At 65.0% G+C, this 15,779-nt stretch overlaps 3 protein-coding genes across 3 annotated transcripts; all 3 read left to right on the top strand.

The window, feature by feature from the left end:
- The first annotated feature begins 321 nt into the window (after positions 1-321).
- Positions 322-5,609, top strand: SLC6A8 (solute carrier family 6 member 8). The gene is made up of 13 exons (XM_050312672.1): positions 322-540; positions 892-1,023; positions 1,621-1,894; positions 1,971-2,103; positions 2,356-2,490; positions 2,580-2,683; positions 2,788-2,912; positions 2,998-3,110; positions 3,189-3,326; positions 3,622-3,724; positions 3,810-3,910; positions 4,149-4,319; positions 5,104-5,609. Exons 1-13 carry the CDS (start codon positions 453-455, stop codon positions 5,233-5,235), a joined length of 1,749 nt encoding a protein of 582 aa, XP_050168629.1. The 5' UTR covers positions 322-452; the 3' UTR covers positions 5,236-5,609.
- A 197-nt stretch (positions 5,610-5,806) lies between these two features.
- Positions 5,807-8,244, top strand: LOC126638641 (epidermal differentiation-specific protein-like). Its single transcript, XM_050312673.1, is given in 2 exon segments — positions 5,807-7,466; positions 7,468-8,244. Coding segments are annotated over 2 exon segments (1,047 nt in total). The 5' UTR covers positions 5,807-7,064; the 3' UTR covers positions 8,113-8,244.
- Positions 8,245-9,012: 768 nt separating this feature from the next.
- Positions 9,013-15,256, top strand: QARS1 (glutaminyl-tRNA synthetase 1). Its single transcript, XM_050312671.1, has 24 exons — positions 9,013-9,168; positions 9,482-9,629; positions 9,702-9,811; positions 9,921-9,996; positions 10,330-10,394; positions 10,614-10,667; positions 10,852-10,909; positions 11,029-11,100; positions 11,268-11,353; positions 11,558-11,644; positions 11,748-11,847; positions 11,958-12,036; positions 12,159-12,267; positions 12,347-12,477; positions 12,581-12,673; positions 12,787-12,924; positions 12,998-13,085; positions 13,165-13,308; positions 13,380-13,484; positions 13,869-13,961; positions 14,250-14,377; positions 14,575-14,641; positions 14,847-14,972; positions 15,059-15,256. The coding sequence occupies exons 1-24, from the start codon at positions 9,013-9,015 to the stop codon at positions 15,107-15,109; spliced, it is 2,364 nt and encodes a 787-aa protein (XP_050168628.1). The 3' UTR covers positions 15,110-15,256.
- Positions 15,257-15,779: the final 523 nt, after the last annotated feature.

The following is a 15,779-nucleotide window of genomic DNA, read 5'->3' as shown; positions in this document are numbered from 1 at the left end:
ACGCGACGCCGCTGCCGCCGCCACCGCCGCGGCTCCCGCGGCCCCCGCGGGCTCCGGTAAGCGGGGAGCGCCGGGGAGGAATGAGCTTGGGGAGGGGGAGAGAGGGGGGCCCACGGCCACGCGCGACCGCGGCGCGCCCCCTCCCGCCGCCGCGGGGTGAGTCACCGCTCTGCATTGTGACGTCACGCGCCGGCCTGACATCTGACGTCACGCCCCTACGCGCGGAGAGGGGCGCGCGGGGGAAGTGCTTCCCCCCCAGCCACCCCCACGGGCGCGCGTGACGGCGGCGTGGGTATCCCCCCACCCCCCCGGTCTCGGCAGAGGGCCCCGGCGGGGCGGAGGGCGCCGAGCCCCCCGCGGCGGGCGAGGAGCGGACGGTGACGGCACCGCTGGTGCGACCCCCCGGTCCCCCCAAAGAGGCCGCCCCCGAACGGGAGACATGGACCCGGCAGATGGATTTCATCATGTCCTGCGTGGGCTTCGCCGTGGGGCTGGGCAACGTCTGGCGCTTCCCCTACCTGTGCTACAAGAACGGCGGAGGTGAGCCCCGCGCTCACCCCACGCCGCGGGGGTGCGCCCCGGGGCGCGGGGGGCACCCCCTTCCCACGGCGGAGTGTGTGCGTGGGGGTCACCCCACGCTGGGCCGGCTCGCCCTGCACCTCCGAGGGGCTCGCGGGCCACCCCGCGGGTGTTCAGTGTCACTCACGGGGCTGGGGGCCGTGGGAGCCCCCCGCCACCTGCCCGTGCTGACCTACATCGCGGCGAGGGGAGGGCGCGGAGGCGCCTTCGCCATTCGCTGCGCCCGGGCGGGCGGCGCGGGGAAGGGGGGGAGTGAAAGGGGGGACCGGGGGGCCGGTGGCGGCTGAGCCGGCCCCCTGCTCCCGGCCCCAGGTGTCTTCCTCATCCCCTACCTGCTCATCGTCTTCGTGGGCGGCATTCCCATCTTCTTCTTGGAGGTGGCTCTGGGGCAGTTCATGAAGCAGGGGGGCATCGCTGCCTGGAACATCGCCCCCCTCTTCACGGGTAATGCCACACCCGCCCGCACTCTGCCTGTGCCCTGCCTGCACCCTGCCTGCGGCCCCTGCACCCTGCCCGGGGCCCCCGGCACCCTGCCTGCACCCTGACTGTGCCTTGACTGCCTGCAGCCTGCTGGGGCCGGCGGCACCCTGCCCACGCCCTGCCTGCTCCCCTGCACCTTGCCCGTGTCCCACTGCCGCCCTGCGCCCCAGCCAAGGGTGGCAGCTGCCTGCACCTGTGCCCCATGGCACCCTGCACTTCCCTGCCTCCTTGCCTGCCCCTGTGGCTCCCTGCCTGCATGCTGCTGGATCCCAGGGGCTATCGGGTCCCCACCTCAGCAGTATCCTGCCGGCTCTCCCCTGGTCCTGTGCCATTCTGCCGGCTGTCCCCACCCCATCCTGTCCTGCCCGGGCTTGCCAGCTCCCCCTGTCCTATTTCCGCCAGCTCCCTGCTGTCCTGCCCGGGGCTGCCAGCTCCCCCTGTCCTGTCCCCCATCAGCTCTCCTCTGTCCTTCCCCATCCCTGCCAGCACCCCACATCCCACCCCGTGCCGGGTGCCAGGTGTCCACAGCTGCCTGCGGGCTTCGATCTCCCCGTGCTGCAGGTTTAGGCATCGCCTCTATGGTGATCGTCTTCTTTTGCAACTCCTACTACATCATGATTCTGGTGTGGGGGCTCTTCTATCTGGTGCACTCACTGACGGACACCCTGCCCTGGGCCACCTGTGGCCACTCCTGGAACACGGACCAGTGCACAGAGCTCTTCAACCTGGACCTCTGCTACAATGTCAGCACTAATGCCACTGCCAGCACTTGGACCTCCAACTTCAGCTGTGCCGACATGACCAACAAACGCTCACCCGTCATTGAGTTTTGGGAGTGAGTGTGGGAACCAGGAGGGTGTTGCCTGGGGCCAGGGGTGTTGCACCGGCGCTCAGATAGCCCTGCTCTGCAGGAACAAAGTGCTGCGGCTCTCTGGGGGCATTGACGAGCCAGGGGAGATGAACTGGCAGATGATCCTCTGCTTGGTCACCACTTGGATCGTCGTCTACTTCTGCATCTGGAAGGGTGTAAAGTCGACTGGGAAGGTAACACTGGCAGGGGCAGGACACTCATCAAGGCCACTGGCATGGGGGAGTGGGACTGCAGCACACAGCACTGCTGGCTCTGGCCCTCCTGTGCCACAGCCCACGGGAGTGCAAGGTCCCTGTCCCATGTGTGTCCAGGAGGTGCCACCAGTCACTGGGGACATTCCCAAGCTTTAGTCCCATTGGGACACCTGTGGCACATTGTGGAGAGCCCTGGCCCCGGGGGTCTCACGGGCACCCACTGCTCTGCAGATTGTCTACTTCACGGCACTCTTCCCATATGTGGTCCTCATCCTGCTGCTGGTCCATGGGGTAACACTGCCTGGCGCGCTAGGTGGCATTGTCTACTATCTGAAACCCGACTGGACCAAGCTGGTTGAGGCACAGGTGAGGGCAGTGGGGAGGACAGGAGGAGGTTGGGTGCTGGACTCCCCTGGCACCCTCATCATCCCCCTACAACCTCCCTCATGCCCCAGGTCTGGATTGATGCCGGCACCCAAGTCTTCTTCTCCTACGCCATTGGGCTGGGTGCCCTGACCGCGCTGGGCAGCTACAACCGCTTCCACAACAACTGCTACAGGTAGGGCTGTGCCAGCTGCACGCAGTCCCCTGCTGTGTGTCCCACTGCCCCCCTGGTGTGAGCCCTGGAGCCCCCTGGCATCTCCTGACCCACTCTGCCCACAGGGATGCCTACATCCTGGCCGTGATCAACAGCCTCACCAGCTTCTTTGCCGGCTTCGTCGTCTTCTCCGTGCTTGGCTTCATGGCCTCTGAGCAAGGCGTGGACATCTCCAAGGTGGCCGAGTCTGGTGAGTGCCGGGCGGCAGATGCCGACTGGCACTGTGTCCCCTGCATCACCCCTTGAGTGGCACCCCTGATACTGCTCTCCCACAGGTCCCGGGCTGGCTTTCATCGCCTACCCCAAAGCTGTGACGCTGATGCCCTTGTCCCCGCTGTGGGCCACGCTCTTCTTCATCATGCTCCTTGTGCTGGGGCTGGACAGCCAGGTGCTGTGGTGGGCAGGGAGATGGGGACAGGGAGAGGATGGGTGGCACGCCCCCACTGAGCCCTGCTTTCTGCCACAGTTTGTCGGCGTGGAGGGTTTCATCACGGGCATCCTGGACCTGTTCCCCCAGCCAGGGGCTGGCTCGCTGCGCCGTGAGCTCACTGCTGCACTCTGCTGCATCGTCTGCTGCCTCATTGATCTCTCCATGGTCACACAGGTGGGGGACATGGCGGGGATACTGCCCAGCCTGCCCCACACTGGGCACCTGCACCTGCTCCCGGAGCATCACCTCTCATGGGGTCCCAGTGTCGGGTGGGAGCTCCCTGGGGCTGCTGCTCCCCCAGCAGTGGAGCTGCCCACAGTGTGGAGGTGCTTTGGGAGCAGGGTGCCCATGGCAGCGCAGGATGTCCATGCAGGGTGGGGCACCGGTGCTGGCAAGGCTGTGCCAGCACCAGTGTGGAGATGTGCAGGCAGCTGGCACAGGACCAGTGACACGGGCGCCTTCCCGGCAGGGTGGCATGTACGTGTTCCAGCTCTTTGACAACTACTCGGCCAGTGGGATCACACTGCTGTGGCAGGCTTTCTGGGAGTGCGTGGTCATTGCCTGGGTCTATGGTGAGGCCAAGGGTGCACGGTGGGGAGGGGACACGAGGGGACACGGGTGCCCCACAGAGCCCAGCTGATGCCCTCCTCCCTGCAGGTGCTGACCGCTTCATGGACGACGTGGCCCGTATGATCGGCTACCGGCCCCTGCCCGTCATGAAGTGGTGCTGGGCTGTGGTGACGCCTCTGGTCTGCGTGGTGAGCAAGGAGGGCACAGTGTGTGGGGACGTGCGTGGGGACACGCGTGGGGACACGGGTGTGCCGCTGCCCCGGGCTGTGCCGCGGGCACGGAGCGCCCCCCGGCGGCTGCTCTGGGCACACGCGTGTCGAGGCCATGGGGCGCGACCGCACGCGGGGGGCCGCGGAGTGACACGCGTGGGGGGCAGGGACCGCCAGCCCCCTGCCCCGCGGGAGCTCACCCCCACTCCCCACCCAGGGCGTCTTTCTGTTCCACGTGGTGAACTACAAGCCACTGACCTACAACAAGACGTACGTGTACCCGTGGTGGGGGGAAGCCATCGGCTGGGTCCTGGCACTCTCCTCCATGCTCTGCATCCCCTGCACCGTCATCTACAAGCTCCTGCGCTGCAAAGGCTCCTTGCGCGAGGTGAGGGCGGTGGAGTGGGGACCCTCCTGCCTCTCTCCCCACCCTGGCCAACCCTGTCCCCTTCTCAGTCCTGTCCCCATCCCAGTCCCAGCCCTGTTCAAATCCTAGCGCTGTCCACATTTCTATCTCAGTCCCATCCACAGCTAGATGCCTTCCCTGTCCTCATCACTGTCTCATTCTCATCCAGATCCTGTGCCTGTCCCCATCACTGCCTCATTCCCATCAAAATTCCATCCCTGTCCCCATCACTGTTTCACTCCCAACCTCACCTGAATCCCACCTATGCTTACATCACCATCTTAGTCCCATCCCTGTGCAAATCCCATCTCTGTCCCTGTCCCTCTTTACTCCCACCCAAATTCTGTTTACTTCCCCATCCCTGTCTCAGTCTTGTCCCCATGCAATCCCTGTCTCTCTCTCAATCCCATTTAATCCCTTTCCCATCCTAGGATCACCCCTATCCAAGTTCTGTTCCTATCCTCATTGTTCTCACTCCCATCAGATTCCTATCCCCATCACTGTCTCACTCCCAACCTCACCCAAACCCCATCCTTGCTGACATCACTTCTTAATCCTGTCACTGCCTCATGTCCCTATGCAATCTCTGTCCCTTTCTCAATCCCATTTCAATCCCCTCCCTGACCTAGTCTGACCTCCATCCCCATCCAATAGCTACCCCTTCCCCCATCTCAGTTCCCTCCCTGTGCACTCTGGGGGATTCACCGAACTGGGTCCAGGCAGCCCCCGTGCTGCCACCTCAGGTGCTGACACAGCGTCCCCGCAGCGCTGGCAGCTCCTGACCACTCCGATCTGGGGCCAACACCACCTGGAGTACCTGACGCCCGAGGCAGAAGCCAAGCTGCTGGCCCCAGAGCCCCCCAAGGAGAAGGCGACGCTCTTCGAGACTGTGATCTGAGCATGGGGAGGGTCGCGCTGCTCCCGCCCGCCATAGCAATAATGCCAGCACTGCCTCCCACCCACGCTGCCCCGTGCCCCCCGCGCCGCCCCGGCTGCCGGCCTCGCTGCAGGGGGGAGAACACAGCGAGGTGGGGGGAGCCAGGGGCCGCGGAGCCAGGGCAGCTGCGGGGCGCAGGAGGGGTCCCCGGCGCAGGGGGAGCGTGGCAGCCCGGGGGGCTGGCAGGGAGGCCGCGGGAGCGAGTGGGACAGCCCTTCCCTGGCCCCTGCTCACGGCCCTCACAGTCCCCCCATTCACTAACTGCTTCCCGTAGCGTTTGTCTGGTGTAACCCCAACCGCCCCGACATCTGGCAATAAACTGGGAGACCCTGGCAGCCCTGGCACTGCAGGCAGGGGAAGAGGGGCTCTGGCAGTGGGCAGCTGGGTGGTGAGATGTGGGGTGGCAATGGCCTTTAGGGGACAGGTTTCAAGGACACCTGGCTTCCTCTCTTGGGGTGATTTGGGGGGGGACAGGCTGCTGGAGCAGCGGGATCGCCATCCTCCTTCGCCACAAGATGTGGGTGCCTGCAGGCTGTACCAAACCCAAGTTCACGTGTGGGACTGGAGCATTCCATGCAGCCAGGGCTGGCCCTGCTTATCAGCCCCAAGGGGCAGATTTCAGTCCAGAGGCTTTGGGGGTCTTGACTGTCACCAGGGGTGGGTCAGGATTCAGCTGTATGCCATCGGGAGATACTCGTGTCAGCTTCGGGGCTCCCCGCTCCCTGCCCTGTGCCATGGGAACAGCCCTGGGCTGGGGAGGGCTGCATGGACAAGGGGAGGAGGCAGCTCGTGGGCCTGGGCATGTAGCCAGGAGAAGTCAAAGGCTCAATCTGCCCCAGATCCCTTGAGCTGCCTAAGCCCTGTCCCAGTGGGTTGCCAGCCAGCGGGGTGCACGTGCCCTATGCCTCACACCCGCAGATCCCAGGGAAGCCAGTTCCAGTCTGTGCCGTGAGACCCGCATGGAGCCCCAAAGAAACCACTGGCATGCTGTGCTTGGAGCAGCTGACAGCCATCCCTGTGCCCTGGCTGGGTGTCAGTGTCCTGCCATACCCAGTGTCCCACCTCCAGCCACCCCAAGGTGTGCGGCTGTCCCGCCCATGAAGGGACAAGGGGGAAAAAGTGTCCCCACCTGTCCCAGCCATCCTCGGGCACAGGGCTGGAGCAGCAGTGCCATGTCAGCTGTCCATGTCCAGTGCCTGGGAGCACCATGGTGCCAGAGGCTCTTGTTTCGGGGTGCTGGCTCACCCCACCACAGTACCCTCTCACCCCACTGGGGCGAGCCGGCAGTTCCTGCCCCACCGGCAATGCACACCATAATTAGTGCGGGCAGGGCGGAAGCATCACTGATAATTGGCGGTGACTCCTTAGCGCTGGAGCGCCACATGCCCAGGGCTCAGCAGGACTTTCCGGCAGGGCTGGTTGGCGGGACTGACTGGCATCCCAGTGCACCTACCGGCGTGCGGGGCCTGGTTGGCTCCCCAACACTGGAGTGGGGACAGGGTTGGGCGTGGGATGTGGGGGCGAGCACCGTCATCGCCTGCGCTTCGTGCTGCAGCACGCCCTGGTCCCGCCACCCCTTCCTAAAAGGCACAGCTGCAGGGTGCTGCTGGCACAGACGGTGAGAGCACCAGGACCAGGCAGAGGTGGGCAAAGGACAGGGGATAAAGGGGTGCCAGGGGTTCCTTTTGCTGGCTGGGCTTTCCCCACGGGTCTCCTGTAGCACCCACGTGACCCCACAGGAGGGGAGTCGACCTGCGTTGTGCCCTCGCAGGGCAGGTGCCCGCAGCACCATGAACCGGATCACGGTTTACGAGTGTGCCAACTTCGAGGGGCTGAGCCGGGAGTTCACCTGCGATGTGCCTGACCTGCATGAGCTGGATTTTGGGAACTGCATCGCCTCCCTGAAAGTAGTGGGGCAGCCCTGGATTGCCTACACAGAGGCTAAATACGAAGGGGAGCCGCACGCCTTTGAGGAGGGCGAGTACCCCTCTGTGGAGAGGCCCAACAGCTTCTCGGCACTGCGCCTCGTTCACCACGACCTGGGCGAGCCACAGATCACCCTCTACGAGCACCCCAACTTCCAAGGCGCCTTCAAGGTGGTGACAGAGGAGACCAACTTGGCATATGGGTACTTCAACGACCGGGTGGCCTCCCACGTGGTGCAGCGAGGTGTCTGGCTGCTCTACCAGAACCCCAGGCCGGGGCGGCTGGCACTGCCTGGCATGGCCCGGGGAGCACCTTGCCGACTACAAACTGGAGCTGAACTTCCAGGCTCGGCTGTCCCACCTGCGCCCACTGCGGCCCGGGAAGCCCCTGGTATCCGCACGTCTTCTTTGGGAGAAGAAGCGAGTGGAGGAGGAGCGGGAGGTGCTGGTGGATGAGATCGAGGGGGTGAACGAGACCGAGTCGGAGCAGGCGCTGGCAGCCAGCAGCAGCCGGGAGTACGGCACCACGCTCTGGCAGAGCTTCCACTTCAGCAATGCCACCAGCCTCAAAGCCGGGCTCTCCTTCACGCTGACTGTGGAAGCCTCCAATATCTTCACGGTGCAGAAAGGGCGCAGCGAGTCCAGCACCCGCCGGCAGCGCGTGGAGGTGCAGCTGCCGGCCAAGATCCCCCCACGCACAGCGCTCAGCATCCAGGTCCTGCGGAAGGAGGTGACACTCTCTGTCCCGGTCCTGCTCACCATCACCCAGAACGAGGCCGTTCGGACGGAAATGGGCGAGTACAGGAGCATATCAGGGACCAACGTCAGTGCCCGCTACAGCTTGAAGCCACTGCCAGCCTCGGGCAGGGAGCAGGCAGCCGCTGAGAGGACAGACACCAGGACGGAGCTGTAGCTCTGTGCCGGGGCCGGCCAATGGCTCTGTCCCCTCCGTGGTGTGGGACCTTCTTCTATCCAGTGGTTCCGGCTGGCAGGACCTGCCGGTGCCTCCTCCCAGCCGGTGTTTCCAATAAACTCCCTTCCCCAACCGCTCGGGTCTCTGCTGCTGCTGGGGCCGGGATACAGGGGAACGCTTGGCTGGGCTGGGGGTTGCACAGGGCTGGGGGAGCACACGGGATTGGGGGGGACACTGGGCTGGGGAGGACATCGGGATGGATGGGGCACGGGGCTGGAATTAGCCCGGCGATACCAGGCTGGGGGAGCTGGCAGGGCACAGGGAAGAGCTGGGGACACCAGGCTGGAGAGGATATGAGACTGGGGGAGCAGGAGGACACTGGGCTAGGGTGGGGCTGCCAAGGGTACATCGGTCTGGGGGAGTCTGGGGACACCGGGCTGAGGGATGTACAGGGGCAGCTGGGGGACACGGGAATAGGAAGCCAAGGGACACTGGGCTGGCGGGGACAAGGGACCACGCACGGTCCGAGGGAGCCGAGGACACCGGGCCGGCTTGGCCCCGTACAGACCGGGCTGGGGCAGCCACCGCGATCCCCGCCACGCCCCGGGCCCCCGGGCATGTCCGTCGGGGACACCGGGGGACACCGGCGCTGCAGAACCGGCCGGGCGGGCACACGCCCCGCCCCCAGCCCCGCCCCCAGCCCCGCCCCCCACGTGGCCGCCTCCGCCACCGGTCTCTTTAAATGATGCAACCCCCCCGCGGGCTGAGCCCGCCTCCCGCGCGCCCATTGGCCCGGCCGGGGCTGGCTCCCCCCTTCCATTGGTCGGGACCGACTTCCCTCGCTGCCGATTGGCTGGGCGCCGCCCCGCCCCCCGAGCAGGCACCGGCGGAGGTGGCAGCATGGCGGCGGCGGCGGCGGCCACGGGGGCCATGGCGGCGGAGGAGGCGGAGGAGGCGCTGGGTCTGTTCACCGGCATCGGCCTCAGCGAGGCCAAGGCGCGGGAGACGCTGCGCAACGGGGCTCTCAGCGCGCTGCTGCGCCGGGCCGTGCTGCAGGTGCGCCCGCCGCGGGCCTACACCCCGGTTCCCGGTACCACGGTGTTATCCCGGGACCCTGACACCCCGAGAACCCGCTACCTCAGCACCTCGGTACCTGGTACACCTGTTACCCGGTGTCACCTCCGAGACCCGTCACCCCGATCTCCGGTGTCACGCCGGTAACCTGGTCCCACTGTCATTCCCGGGACCCCCCGGCCCCGCCTCCTCCCAGCCCCGCCGAGCGGCCCCGGCCCTTGACATCCTCCCCCCCCCACCCCAGTGCCGCCGGTTCTCCGGGGTTCATCCCTCACTCTCCCCTGGGTGGCGGCAGGCTCGGAGCGCGCTGGGGCCGGCGCTGGACAAAGCCACGGGAACGCTGCTGTACAACGCGGCCGCCCGCCTCAAGGACCCGAAGCACCTCGGCTTCCTCGTGGGCTACATCGCCCGCAGGGAGATCCTCACGGACCTGCAGCTCAACGGTACCGCCCGGCCCCAGCCCCCGCCCGGCCCCAGCGGGGAGGGCTCTGCTCTAATCCCCGCTCTGTCCCCAGCTGCTCTGGAGTACGTGAGGAGCCACCCCCTGGAGCCCCTGGATGCAGCGGACTTCGAGCAAGCCTGTGGTGTGGGGGTCTGCATCACCCCCGAGCAGATCGAGGAGGCGGTGAGTGAGGCTGTGACGCTGCGAGGACAGCGCAGGGGACACTGGACTGGCTCCTGGTGCTGTGCTCCCGCCTGGATCTTTTATCCTGGTGTCCCTGTCCTGCTCCCAGGTGGAGGCCGTGATCAGCGAGCACCGAGCGGAGCTGCTGGCTGAGCGCTACCACTTCAACATGGGGCTGCTGATGGGTGAGTGGGGACACCAGGGCAGCACCTGCCTGGTGCTGGTGGCTGCCACGTCCCCGTGCCTGCCTGCCAGTGCCACTGCCTGCTCCCCTGGATCCTGGGAGACAGCCCTTTGCCACGGGCTGCCCCAGTTGGTGCATTGCTGTACCACAGTCCCGTAGGGAGATATCCTGCCACATCCCCTGCTCGAGCAGGGCCATGGTGCCCTGCGGCTGGGACAGCTCAGGGGCAAAGGCTGCCTCTGGCTGCCGGCTGTGCCGTTCTGCATCAGCGGCTCTGGCTGAAGCTCCCCCAGGCTGGGCCGTGCCCCTTGCCCACGGGATGCCCTGTCCACAGGGGAGGCTCGGAACCGGCTGCGGTGGGCGGATGGGAAGACCATCAAGAATGAGGTGGACCTGCAGGTGGGTGCAATGGCAACAGGTCAGGTGCTGCTTGGGGTGCTGAGGGTGCTGTGACTGGTGTGGGACCCACCAGCCAGTTCCCTGGAGGACCCAGCGCTGGGGACAGCCTGACCTGGGTAGGTGCAGGCAGGGTGAGGGGGGTGGTAGCTGGACAGGACATCTCCAGACCCTGGGGCACAGGGAGCCTTTTTGACTCTCGACGGTGTCTCACTTCTCCAGGTGCTGCATTTGCTGGGACCAAAGACGGAAGCTGACCTGGAAAAGAAACCAAAGGTGAGGAGAAGAGAGGCTGGGTACTTGGATGGTATTTTCCTGCTAAACGTCCAGGCAGGCTGCTTTAGGCTCAGCTGCCACCACGGGCATGGGGCTGAGGGAGCACTGGGGACAACATATTGGGCCAGGAGAGGAAGGTGCATGCTAGGGCTGGGCACTCAGGGTGCTGTGCTGCTCCCTGCAGGCTGCAAAGGCCCGGCTGGCCCCAGTGGAGAAGCAGAAGGTAGCTGTGGTGGAGAATGGTAAGAGACTGTCCTCCTGTGAGCAGCTTGCTCAGCTCTTTAGTTCTTGCTGGGGCCTGTGTCTGAGCTGGGCCCTGGCAGCTGCAGTCAGGCCCCTGCTCAGCCCCATCTCCATGCAGGTGATGTGGGCACAGAGACAAAGTCACTTTTGGAGCAGCTGCGGGGAGAAGCCCTCAAGTTCCACAAGCCAGGTGAGTGTGAGGAGCCACTGCCGTGTGTGGGGCCACTCCCCCAGCTCTGTGCTTGGTCCCAGCTCTCTGTGCTGCGGGGCACTGCCTTAGTCCTGTGTCCTTTTCCCCGGCTGCTGGCTGGGCTCAGTTTGGGCAGTGCTGCAGCCCAGAGCAATCTCTGCCTGCAGGAGAAAACTACAAGACTGAGGGCTACGTGGTGACACCCAACACCATGACCCTGCTGAAGCAGCACCTGGCAATCACGGGTGGGCAGGTGAGGCCACGTCCCCCAGCCCAGCAGTGGGTGACACTGCCAGGGTGGCTGGGGACACACAGCTCACACGTGGCATGGCCAGGGACAGCACCCACATGGCATGGGGGGCTCCATGGGATTGCCAGGGGTTCATGTCAGTGCCACTACTGTCAAAAAGGGGAAGTCTCCTGCTGAAGGACAGAGGTGTCCCCTTTCCCCCTGCAGGTGCGGACACGGTTCCCTCCTGAGCCCAATGGCATCCTGCACATCGGCCACGCCAAGGCCATCAATTTCAACTTTGGCTATGCCAAGGTAAAAAGCACCAAGCCCTCCTGGCCACTGCCTTACTGTTTGGCTGCTGGCCTGTCCCTGTGGTCCCCTGGGGAGCAGCTGCTCACCATTCCCTCATCCCCAGGCCAATGGTGGTGTGTGCTTCCTGCGCTACGACGACACCAACCCGGAGAAGGAGGAGGAGAAGTACTTCACGGCCATCCGGGAGATGGTGGAATGGCTGGGTATGGCTCAGCTTGGGGAGGGCAGCATCATTCCAGGTGCCAGGGACATCCCTGCACGCAAGTCCTGCTGCTGGGCCTTCCAACCTGCTTCATTTCCCCCATCCCCATAGGCTACCAGCCCTATAAGGTGACCCACGCATCGGATTACTTTGACCAGCTCTACACGTGGGCCCTGGAGCTCATCCGCAGGTGAGCGTGTGGGGTGGTAGGGATGTGCCAGCATGGTGTGGATGTCCTGTGCCACAGCTGGGGCTCCCCCTTGCCCAGGGGATGGGTTACTCGTGTCTGGTGACAGTGTTTCCCCCCCTTAGGGGTCAGGCATATGTCTGCCATCAGAAGGTCGAGGAGATCAAGGGCCACAACCCTCCACCCTCACCATGGCGGGACCGGCCTGTGGAGGAGTCGCTCCTGCTCTTTGAGGTACTCCTGACTGGGGCAGGTGCTGTGTGCCTGTGGGTCTGGATCTGTGGCTCAGCTGGCAGCTTCCCCCTCTCCGCAGGACATGCGAAAGGGCAAGTTTGGGGAGGGGGAGGCCACGCTGCGGATGAAACTGGTGATGGAAGATGGGAAGATGGACCCTGTTGCCTACCGTGTCAAGTTCACTCCGCACCACCGCACTGGGGACAAGTGGTAGGGAGTGCCTCTGGTGGGTCTGGATTTCCTGAGAATGGGGAGGTGTTGGGAGGGGAGCAGCACCATGCTCTGCCCTGGGCTGACTGAGTCTGCCTTGCAGGTGCATCTACCCCACGTACGATTACACACACTGCCTCTGCGACTCCATCGAGCACATCACGCACTCCCTCTGCACCAAAGAGTTCCAGGCCAGGTGAGCACTGTGCATGACATGGGACAAGCCAGACCTGGGAGCAGCTGGCTGCATCCTGACAGCTGCCAGTATCCGTGGGGCTGAGCCGGGCTGTGCCTGCACCTCCCTTGCAGGCGCTCCTCTTACTTCTGGCTCTGCAACGCACTGGATGTCTACTGCCCCGTGCAGTGGGAGTACGGGCGCCTGAACCTGCTCTACACCGTCGTCTCCAAGAGGAAGATCATCCGGCTGGTGGAGACGGGTGCTGTGAGGTATGAGCAGGGTCAGCAGCCAGGATGGGACTCGCCCAGGACATGCCTGGTTGTCACACCTGTGTTTTCCCAGGGACTGGGATGACCCGCGGCTCTTCACGCTGACAGCCCTGCGCCGGCGAGGCTTCCCCCCTGAGGCCATCAACAACTTCTGTGCACGGGTAGGTGCCTGGGATGGGGTGGGACAGGGCAGGTGGATGCGTTCCCTGGCCAGCTTAGTGACAGCAGGCTGTCCCTCAGGTTGGTGTGACAGTGGCCCAGGCAACGATGGAGCCACACCTGCTGGAGGCGTGTGCACGGGAGGTCCTGAACGAGCAGGCCCCCCGTGCCATGGCCGTCCTGGAGCCCCTCAAGGTCACCATCACCAACTTCCCTGCCCCAAAGGTGAGACTGCTGTGGGCTGGAGTGGGAGTGGTGTTCCCCAAGATCATCATTCACCCTCTCTTTCTCCCCAGGCACTTGAGGTCCTTGTGCCCAACTTTCCAGCTGATGAGAGCCGGGGTTTTCACAAAGTGCCCTTGCATCCCACCGTCTACATTGAGGAGACAGACTTCAGGGAGGTGAGCCAGGCCCGCTGGGCCATTCTGCCCTTGCTCATGGAGCTATGGCTTGTGCAGCAGGAGCCTGGCAGCACTGGAATTGGTGCCAGTGCTGCACACATAGGTCACAGGCAGGTGTCAAGTACGTGACTGTGACTTCCAAATGTGCCAGCAGCTCTGATGGGCGCTGGGGAAATGCTGCCCTCAACCTGGCCAGGATGTGTCCAACCATTGGTGCCCACTCTGGCCTGTGCCCTGGGGAGTGTTGCACAGCAGCATGGGAGTTGAAGCAGCTCTGGGATCACTGATCCCTGGGACAGCAGGAGTGGGGATAGAGAGACATGCTGGAGGGGGCACCTGCTGCCCTTTCTGAGACCCCTCCTGCAGCCATGAACTCTCTTGCAGGAGGCAGACAAGGGCTACAAGCGCCTGGCTCCCGGGCAGCCGGTGGGGCTGCGCCACGCTGGCTACGTCATTGCTGTCCAGAACGTCATCAAGGTGGGTGGCTTGGGGCAGTGGTGACATGAGGCTGGGCTGTGGCATGTCAGGATGTGGCCATGCTCCAGCAGTGAAGGGCAGCAACAGTCATCTCGTGCCAGGCGCTGTGGGCACAGCGAGGGCGAGGGCTGCCTGTGTGGCAGCTCCCTGCCAGCCCTGTGCCTCATACAGTGGGCAGCAAGGTGGCCCTGAGCTGACAGGCTGGGGGTTCGGCCCCAGGCCTGTCCTGTGGGATGGGGCTGCTGCCTGACCGTGTCCTGACAGCCGAGCTCATCTCCTCTCCCCCAGGACGTCAGTGGGCGCGTGATTGAGCTGGAGGTGACCTGCACCAAGTCGGATGTGGCGGAAAAGCCCAAAGCCTTCATCCACTGGGTGTCGGAGCCGCTGGCATGTGAAGTGCGGCTCTATGAGCGGCTGTGAGTGCCTGACTGCCCACAGGGGCAGGGACAAGAGCAGTGCTGCTGGAGTGGCAGCACGGCTGTGCACCAGCAGGCCCTGTTGGAGACTGCCCAGCCCTTTGTGGGGGGAACATTTTCGGCATCAGTGGGGTCCCGTGAGCGGCACCACATCCCCTCGTCTGGCAGCTTTGGGATGAGACTCTGTCTCATGGCAGGTTTTTGCACAAAAATCCCGAGGACCCATCGGAGGTGCCTGGTGGCTTTCTGAGTGACCTCAACCCTGTGAGTAGTGGCAGCAGCTGGGGCTACGTGCCCAGGGTGAGCTGGGACTTCCTGTGCCCACGTCTGAGGCACCCACTTCTGTGTACACCCTACCCCTCTTGGGGCAAGCCTTGCTGTGTCCCCGGGTGGAAGAGGGATTAGGGAAAGCAGGGCTGTGAAGGGGGCAGAGGGGTTGGCGTGCTGGCTTAGCTGTACCCCCTGCCAGGACTCCCTGCGTGTGGTGCACAATGCCCTAGTCGACAGCTCTGTCCTCTCTGCCCGACCCTTCGACAAGTTCCAGTTTGAGCGGCTGGGCTACTTCTCTGTGGATCCCGACAGCAGGGAGGGGAAGGTGAGCCCAGGGGCCGGGACAGTGGGGCTCAGAGCCATGGGGCTCGGAACCATGGGGCTCTGAGCAGACCCTCTGTTTCTCCCCAGATGGTCTTCAACCGGACGGTGACGCTGAAGGAGGACCCTGGCAAGGCCTGAGGGAACTGCTGCTGCCACACCACCGTGGTGTTGCTTCCCCGGGGGTCCTCGCACACCCCCAGTGCCACCGTGCCTTGATGCAGCCCCCCCGGGGCACCCCACAGCATCGCCTCAATAAACGGAAATCCCAGCCCTGTCCCCACGCTGTCACTGCCTCCCGTTCACCTGCTCAGCCTTGGGGTGCTGGACTGGGGAGGGTCTCCCGTTCTTGGGGCTGGGAAGCTGCTCCCATCTGCCGGTGCAGCACTGGTGTCCCCACGAGAGCTGCAGCTCCCCCGCCTGGCACTGAGGGACTGGGGTCGACGGAGTCGGGGTGGGATGGAGAAGGGTCCGGGGGTGCAGGTAGGACAGACCGGGTGCGAGGGGGTGAAGCAGGGTGTGCGCGCTGTGTACAAACACTGCCCGAGCGCCCTCCCCCCTTAAGGTGGACTCGAGCGCGGTGACCCCTGCCCGGCCCCGGGCTGGGGGTCAGGGGGCTGCCCCCGCGGGACTGACGTGCCCCCCGTGGCCTGAGCCCCGTACCCGTGCCACTGGCCCTACCGTGGGCGGGGGGAGGCCCTGCCCGCTTCCCCGGGCCACCTTAAGCGGGGCCGGGGCCGGAGAGGCCGCGCCGAGCACATGGGCACGTTAAAGCAGCCCCGGCGCAGCCCCACGGCGCGGGGCACCTTCT

The sequence above is a fragment of the Myiozetetes cayanensis genome, unplaced genomic scaffold, assembly GCF_022539395.1.
Source record: "Myiozetetes cayanensis isolate MyiCay16 unplaced genomic scaffold, myiCay2020 scf18, whole genome shotgun sequence".
NCBI classification, from domain to species: Eukaryota; Metazoa; Chordata; class Aves; order Passeriformes; family Tyrannidae; genus Myiozetetes; species Myiozetetes cayanensis.
This window is presented reverse-complemented; position numbering and strand designations above follow the sequence as displayed.

Excerpts from the sequence above, each read along its gene's own strand:
- SLC6A8 (XM_050312672.1), top strand. The coding sequence starts at position 453 with ATGGATTTCATCATGTCCTGCGTGGGCTTCGCCGTGGGGCTGGGCAAC. Across the intron at positions 541-891 it reads GTGCTACAAGAACGGCGGAG|GTGTCTTCCTCATCCCCTAC; the intron begins GTGAGCCCCGCG and ends TCCCGGCCCCAG. Across the intron at positions 2,684-2,787 it reads TTCCACAACAACTGCTACAG|GGATGCCTACATCCTGGCCG; the intron begins GTAGGGCTGTGC and ends CTCTGCCCACAG.
- QARS1 (XM_050312671.1), top strand. The coding sequence starts at position 9,013 with ATGGCGGCGGCGGCGGCGGCCACGGGGGCCATGGCGGCGGAGGAGGCG. Across the intron at positions 9,169-9,481 it reads TGCGCCGGGCCGTGCTGCAG|GCTCGGAGCGCGCTGGGGCC; the intron begins GTGCGCCCGCCG and ends GGGTGGCGGCAG. Across the intron at positions 13,086-13,164 it reads TCAACAACTTCTGTGCACGG|GTTGGTGTGACAGTGGCCCA; the intron begins GTAGGTGCCTGG and ends GCTGTCCCTCAG.